A 7,330-nucleotide genomic window follows, 5' to 3' on the forward strand; every position below is an offset into this window, starting at 1 on the left:
TAGACGTGGCTATGGAGTCGAGGCCACTTTCAGTCGAGGAGAGGGGCTTCAGGAAACTGCTCAAGCACAAGTTGTTGGGCCTGGCTATGTTGGAGCGCTCGATTGTGAGGTAGTGATCTCGTATTACGTGGATGGCTGAGGGAGATGCTTGCACTAGATTCTTCCATCTGCATGCATACCATCGTAGGCGCAAGAACTTCATCGCGCATCTCAAAGTGGACGGGGGTCTGGTCTCGGACCAGGAGGACAAGGTCGACGTCGTGGATGCCTTCTTTGAGGAGTTGTTGGGGTCGGCGCCGGACCGGCCACACTCCCTGGATCTTGACTTCCTCGGGGTTCAATTCGCATGACCTCTCTCAGCTAGAGGAGCCTTTCTCGCAAGAGGAAGTTTGGGCGGTTGTTCGCTCGCAGAAGCTGGACAAGGCTCCCGGACCGGATGGCTTCTTAGGTAGATTCTACGTGGCTTGCTGGCCTATCATCAAGAAGGATGTGATGGAGGCATTCCGGGCGCTGTGGAGTGGTGATTGTAGGGGACTACACAAGGCCAACCAGGATTTGGTCTCGCTGCTTCCGAAGCATGCCGAGGCGGTGGAGGTTAAGGATTTTCGGCCTATCAGTCTGATTCATAGCGTGGTGAAGCTGTTAGCCAAGGTACTCTCCTCTCGCCTCGCCCCGCGTATGGCGGAGATTGTGGGGCCGCAACAGAGCGCTTTCATACGTGGGCGTTATCTTCACGACAACTTTCAGCTAGTGCACTGCACTGCGAGGAAGCTTCATGCGCTTAAGCGTGATTCCATTCTTCTTAAGCTGGATATCACCAAGGTGTTTGACACCGTGGACTGGGCCTTCCTGCTGGAGGTGTTGACCAAGCTAGGCTTTGGTTGGAGGTGGATTGCCATGGTTTGTGGCTTGCTTGGAACGGCATCCACGCGTGTGGTGGTCAACGGAGCGCCGGGCGGCTTGATCTTTAGCCGTTGCGGGCTCTGTCAGGGAGACCCCCTCTCTCCCCTGCTCTTCGATACAGTCATGGACACCTTGCACCTGATGTTGGAGCGCGCAGCCGAACTTGCCCTGCTCACAGACTTGGATGCCAGGGGCATTAGGCATCGCACCTCAATGTACGCTAACGATGTGGTTACCTACATCCGCCCCTCGAGGGTGGACTTGCTCACCTGTGCGGCTATTGTGGAGGATTTCGGGGTTGCTTCCGGGTTGCGCACAAATCTAGCCAAGTGCTCACTCCACCCCATCCGTTGTCAGCCGGAGCAAGTGGATTTTGCGCGCTAGATTCTTGGCTGCAAGGTTGGCTGCTTTCCCTTCAAGTACTTGGGCCTTCCACTCAGCCTAAGGAAGCTCACAGTGGCACAGTTGCAACCGTTGGTGGACAGTGCGGCCAGCAGGCTACCCACGTGGTGCGCCAAACTTCTGAATCGTGGAGGTAGGACCATCTTGGTGCAAACCACACTGAGCGCTATTCCGGTGCACGCCATGATGTCTTTGGACATCCCGCCCAAAGTGTTGGAAGGGCTTCGTAAAATCTGTCGAGCCTTCTTGTGGAAAGGTAGGGAGGAGATCCAGGGTGGCCACTGCCTAGTGGCTTGGGACAAGGTTGCTTCCCCCAAGGTCTGGGGCGGCCTTGGCATCCCCAACCTCAAGCTCCTAAATGTTGCCCTCCGTTGTAGATGGGCGTGGCATAAGTGGGTGGTCCCGATGAAGGCGTGGGCCGGTTTCGACATCAAACTGCCCGGCCCATGCATGGCTATCTTCGAGGCCGCCACCTGCGTGGTGCTCGGCGATGGAGAGCGGGCAAGTTTCTGGAAGGACCGGTGGCTGGACGGTTTGCGGGTGGTTGACATCACCCCAAACGTGGTCAATCTCGTCTCCGTTAGGTCGGTGAACTCTCACTCGGTGAAGGAGGGCCTGACGGGGCGGTGGCTACTTGACATGGGCCCGGATTTGGGCCCTGAGGCCCTCGCCGAGTTCTTCCTGTTGTGGCATAGGCTAGCCAACATCATCCTTAACCCGGAGCGAGAGGACGTGTTGGTTTGGTGGTGGTCGGGGATGGGCAATATTCCTCCAAGTCGGCCTATGAGGCCTTCTTCGCGGGAGCGGTAAAGCCCCCCCCCCCGTCTCCGATGAGATATGGCAGTCAAGGCCCCCCTACAGCTGCAAGTTCTTCGCTTGGTTGGCGTCGAAGAACCGCTGCTGGACGGCAGATATGGGGCGTCGTGGCCTTCCATGCCCGTCGGCGTGCCCTCTCTGTGACCAGGAGCTGGAGACGTTGCAACACTTGCTCTTGGGTTGTGTGGTGTCGAGAGAGGTCTGGGCTTGGACGCTGGGTCGCTGGGGTAGGATGGACTGGATGCCGGAGGCGGACACTGAGCTACTGGATGCGTGGACTTCGCGCCGATGCCCTGCGAAACATAGGCGCGATATGTGGACAACCATCATTCTTGTCTTCTAGTGCATCTGGAGGCACCACAACGATGTGGTCTTCAACAGCGCGGCGCCCTCGCAGTTGACTATCAGGGCTAGTATCAAGTTAGAGTTTGATAGGTGGCGCCGGGCGAAGCTCTTCCGCTCGGAATCTTTCGGTTTCCCTGATCCCGTAGATAGACCGTGGCAGTGGGGAGAGTAGGCGTGAGTAGGGGAGCTGCCACCTCTTGTTGGCAGCATAAACCGGTCTTCTTTGACTTTCTTCTATATGATTGATACATCTTTTCAAGGTGTATTCTCGAAAAAAAAAAACAATTATGGGAAGAAGAGTGAAGATCTTGTTTGACTTAGATGAACATTTTCCCTATATGGTCTCAAGAAAAATATCTATTGTGATTCTTTGTCGGTAGAAATATTTTATTGCAAAAGTACATGTAGTATTATTTCATGTATCTAAAATAACTATATAACAAATATGAACAGTTTTCGTACATGGTGGAATATATATAATTTTCTGAACTTTAAATACGTGTTTAATAGAATTCATTATTTTGGTAAGCATACGTTATAAATTACAGTATCTTATTTTAGCATATAGCATGATACTCCCTATGTACCAAAATATAAGGCGCACATTTTTCAGACGATCTTTGGTGCACAATTTTGACCACTAATTTATACTAAATATGTTGAGTGAGAATGTATAAATAATTGTTGCATTCGTCTCACAATTCTCTTTCATTTGATAAATATCTATACAATTTTTGTGGACATATTTTAAATATAAATCATAGTTAAATTGTAAGATGTTGACCAACGAAAGCTAAGAATATTTTATGATGAAGGGACTACAAAATATGCAAAAAAAAAAAACCATAACACTAGATGCGCCAAATGGGTTTTTCACAGTGATCAGTCCTTCTGGCTTTCGCTTTAGGCGACGCTCTACAAAGAGATTCTCGGGGCGCTTGGCGAATTGGTTGTCGTTGTAGTTTCAAGCAGAATAAGAAATCAACACTAAGACTTCTCCCATAAATTTGACAGATGAAATCGTGCACGGAATCGTGTTAACGAATGATTGTAAAAAACACCAAACAATGTGCAAACTGAAAGGAATACATCGTAATACTATAGAGTTCAAAGAACATCAGCTCACACCTGACCTTCAGTTCAGGTCTAAATGTCTTTTTTTTTAATGGAAGTTCAGGTCTAAATGTCTAATACGCACATAGTAGAAAGAATTGTAAATTGCAGAAGCTATGTTCAGGTCTAATACGCTCATAGTAGAAAGAATTGTAAATTGCAGAAGCTACGTGTTCAGTTCAGTGCCGAGGATGATCTGGTTTACTTTGCGAAACGCTCATATGGGCCTTACCGATTTCGGCCTTCCTTTCTTTTCGACCACTCTGTCTACTTTCAGCGAGTCTATTTTCCGAATTTGAACGAGGCTCGGACATGAGCTGCGATCGAGGCATCGAGCGCCCTGCTCCAATCGGAATCGAATTTTCTGGCCGCGCCTTCAAATAGAAGCCTGACCCGTACACCTTATTATCTTCCTCAGTACAAGTCCAGATTCCAGAACAGGAACGCAGCAAACACTGATCGGAGTAATACGAGACAGACATATCGAATCGAGATCAACGATCGACAGGCGCTGATGAACACGATGTCGGCCGCGCCGTCGAAGAAGGCCGCGAACCGGCTGGTGGTGGAGGAGCCGACCGACGACGACAACTCCATGTGCAAGCTCCACCCGGCCACCATGGAGAGGCTCTCGATATTCACTGGCGACGTCGTGCTGCTCAAGGGCAAGCGCCGCCGCAGCACGGTCTGCATCGCCATCGCCGACGACACCTGCGAGGAGCATAAGATGATGATCAACAAGGTGGTCCGCTCCAACCTGCGCGTCCGCGTCGCCGACGTCGTGTCCGTGCACCAGTGCCACGACGCCAGGCACGGGACGCGCGTGCACGTCCTGCCGGTGGACGACACCGTCGAGGGCATCACCGGCAACCTCTTCGAATCGTACCTCAAGCCCTACTTCCTGGACGCATACCGCCCGGTCCGCAAGGGCGACCTCTTCCTCGTGCGCGGCGGCATGCGGAGCGTCGAGTTCAAGGTCATGGACATCGATCAGGGCGAGGACCTTGAGTACTGCATTGTGGCTGCCGACACAGAGATCTTCTGTGAGGGAGAGCCCGTGAAGAGGGAGGACGAGGAGAGGCTCGACGACGTCGGCTACGATGACGTAGGTGGCATGCGCAAGCAGATGACGCAGATCAGGGAGCTGGTCGAACTGCCGCTCAGGCACCCGCAGCTCTTCAAGTCCATCGGCGTCAAGCCTCCCAAGGGCATCCTTCTCTACGGCCCTCCGGGATCCGGTAAGACCCTCATCGCCCGCGCCGTGGCCAACGAGACCGGGGCCTTCTTCTTCTGCATCAACGGCCCCGAGATCATGTCCAAGATGGCCGGAGAGAGCGAGAGCAACCTCAGGAAGGCCTTTGAGGAGGCGGAGAAGAACGCGCCCTCCATCATCTTCATTGACGAGATTGACTCCATCGCTCCCAACAGGGAGAAGACTCACGGCGAGGTCGAGAGGCGCATTGTCTCCCAGCTGCTCACCTTGATGGACGGCATGAAGGCCCGCGCCCACATCATTGTTATGGGCGCCACCAACCGGCCCAACAGCATCGACCCTGCTCTCAGGCGCTTTGGTAGGTTCGATCGTGAGATTGACATCGGCGTACCAGACGAGGTCGGACGCCTCGAGGTCCTCAGCATCCACACCAAGAACATGAAGCTTGATGTGGACGTCAACCTCGAGGTGGTTGCCAAGGATACACACGGCTACGTCGGCGCCGACTTAGCCGCGCTCTGCACGGAGGCAGCCCTGCAATGCATCAGGGAGAAGATGGACGTGATCGACCTGGAGGATGACACCATCGATGCTGAAATCTTGAACTCCATGGCCGTTACCAATGACCACCTTAAGACGGCTCTCGTCGGCACGAATCCATCTGCGCTTCGGGAGACCGTTGTCGAGGTGCCCAACGTCAGTTGGAATGACATCGGCGGCCTCGACGGCGTCAAGAGGGAGCTGCAAGAGACCGTCCAATACCCGGTCGAGCATCCGGAGAAGTTTGAGAATTTCGGCATGTCGCCTTCCAAGGGTGTCCTCTTCTACGGGCCACCGGGGTGCGGCAAGACCTTGCTGGCCAAGGCGATCGCTAATGAATGCCAGGCCAACTTCATCAGCATCAAGGGACCCGAGCTTCTCACGATGTGGTTTGGCGAGAGCGAGGCCAACGTGCGTGAGATCTTTGACAAGGCGCGTCAGTCTGCACCGTGCGTCCTGTTCTTCGACGAGCTCGATTCCATCGCTATGCAGAGGGGTGGCAGCGTGGGCGACGCCGGTGGCGCGGCGGACAGGGTCCTGAACCAGCTGCTGACCGAGATGGACGGCATGAACGCCAAGAAGACGGTGTTCATCATTGGTGCCACCAACCGGCCTGACATCATCGACTCGGCGCTGCTCCGGCCCGGCCGCCTGGACCAGCTCATCTACATCCCGTTGCCCGACGAGGCCTCAAGGCACCAGATCTTCAAGGCCTGCCTCAGGAAGTCTCCAGTGGCCAAGGACGTCGACCTCAGCGCGCTCGCGAGGTTCACGGCCGGTTTCAGTGGCGCCGACATCACGGAGATCTGCCAAAGGGCATGCAAGTACGCCATCAGGGAGGATATAGAGAAGGACATTGAGAAACAGAGGCTGGGAAAAGATAGCATGGAGGTAGACTGCGGGCAGGAAGCAGAGGAGGTGGCTGAGATCAAGGCGGCTCACTTCGAGGAGTCGATGAAGTACGCGAGGAGGAGCGTGAGCGACAGCGACATCAGGAAGTACCAGGCCTTTGCTCAGACGCTGCAGCAGTCCAGAGGGTTCGGCACCGAGTTCCGCTTCCCGGCGCAGCCGCAGGCGTCAGAAGCTGCTACCAACACCTTCGCGGCAGCTGATGAAGATGATCTGTACAATTGAGCCCTCGTTAGAAACTTAAGTAGCATAGGTTCTGTTTTTGTTCTGTTTCCTCTTGCCTCTTAGTATTTTGTTAACTATGTCCATGTAAATTTCAGTATGTAATAAGCATTTAAATCATATAAATAAAATTCATGAAATAAGTTGGCCCAAAGAAAATTTGTGCGCACTTTTATTTTCAGGCAGACTCTGAAACTAGCCCGGGTCGTTAACTGAAACCTCACAGTGGCAATTCAGAACAGATGAATTAATGTGAAGCGTTTGAAATGACTTAATATGAAGAAAGCTGAAGCCCACAATGAATTTGTTTGCATCCTTTAGTAGGCTGTGTCTGAACTCTGAACTCTGAATTCTGGAACCTGTGGCTCACAACAGTCTTAGTTGGAGGGAGATTTTTTTGGGGTTAAATTATCATATATGTAGTTTATGTTAGAAATCAGAACCAGCAAGAGGCAAGTTGAGGAGGGGTAGATTGTGCGTTTGTATGCAACTGTCGTGAGATATATCTAACTTGTGTATACTTGTTCAAGTTATGTGGTTGGCTTTTCAGCTCTTCATTCATAACTATGAAGATGAATGCGATTTTGTTGAACACGAGAAGGTTTTCTTTGTCTTCAGATTTGACAACCTACTTTCTTTTTCTGCTAGTGGGAGTTGCAATTTACTGCATTGTTGCATCCTTCGTGCATTAATTCAGTGCTACCCAGTTGCCTTAGTGACTATTTTTCGTGTGCTCCAAAAGATAATCTCATGTTTGCTAGGAATGTGTAGTTAATTGATGAAACTATGTTGATCTCCTGATAGATTTTTCAAGGATAGATTCTGTGGTTTACATGTGTCTGATCAATAATACTTAACTAGGAAGGT

General features: G+C 52.0%; 1 protein-coding gene across 1 annotated transcript; it reads left to right on the forward strand.

Moving 5' to 3' along the window:
• The first annotated feature begins 4,102 nt into the window (after positions 1-4,102).
• Positions 4,103-6,466, forward strand: LOC124672524 (cell division cycle protein 48 homolog). Its single transcript, XM_047208741.1, has one exon. The coding sequence runs from the start codon at positions 4,103-4,105 to the stop codon at positions 6,464-6,466; it is 2,364 nt and encodes a 787-aa protein (XP_047064697.1).
• The last annotated feature ends 864 nt before the right edge of the window (positions 6,467-7,330 follow it).

The sequence above is a fragment of the Lolium rigidum genome, chromosome 7 (genome assembly GCF_022539505.1).
Source record: "Lolium rigidum isolate FL_2022 chromosome 7, APGP_CSIRO_Lrig_0.1, whole genome shotgun sequence".
NCBI lineage: Eukaryota > Viridiplantae > Streptophyta > Magnoliopsida > Poales > Poaceae > Lolium > Lolium rigidum.

Excerpts from the sequence above, each read along its gene's own strand:
- LOC124672524 (XM_047208741.1), top strand. The coding sequence starts at position 4,103 with ATGTCGGCCGCGCCGTCGAAGAAGGCCGCGAACCGGCTGGTGGTGGAG.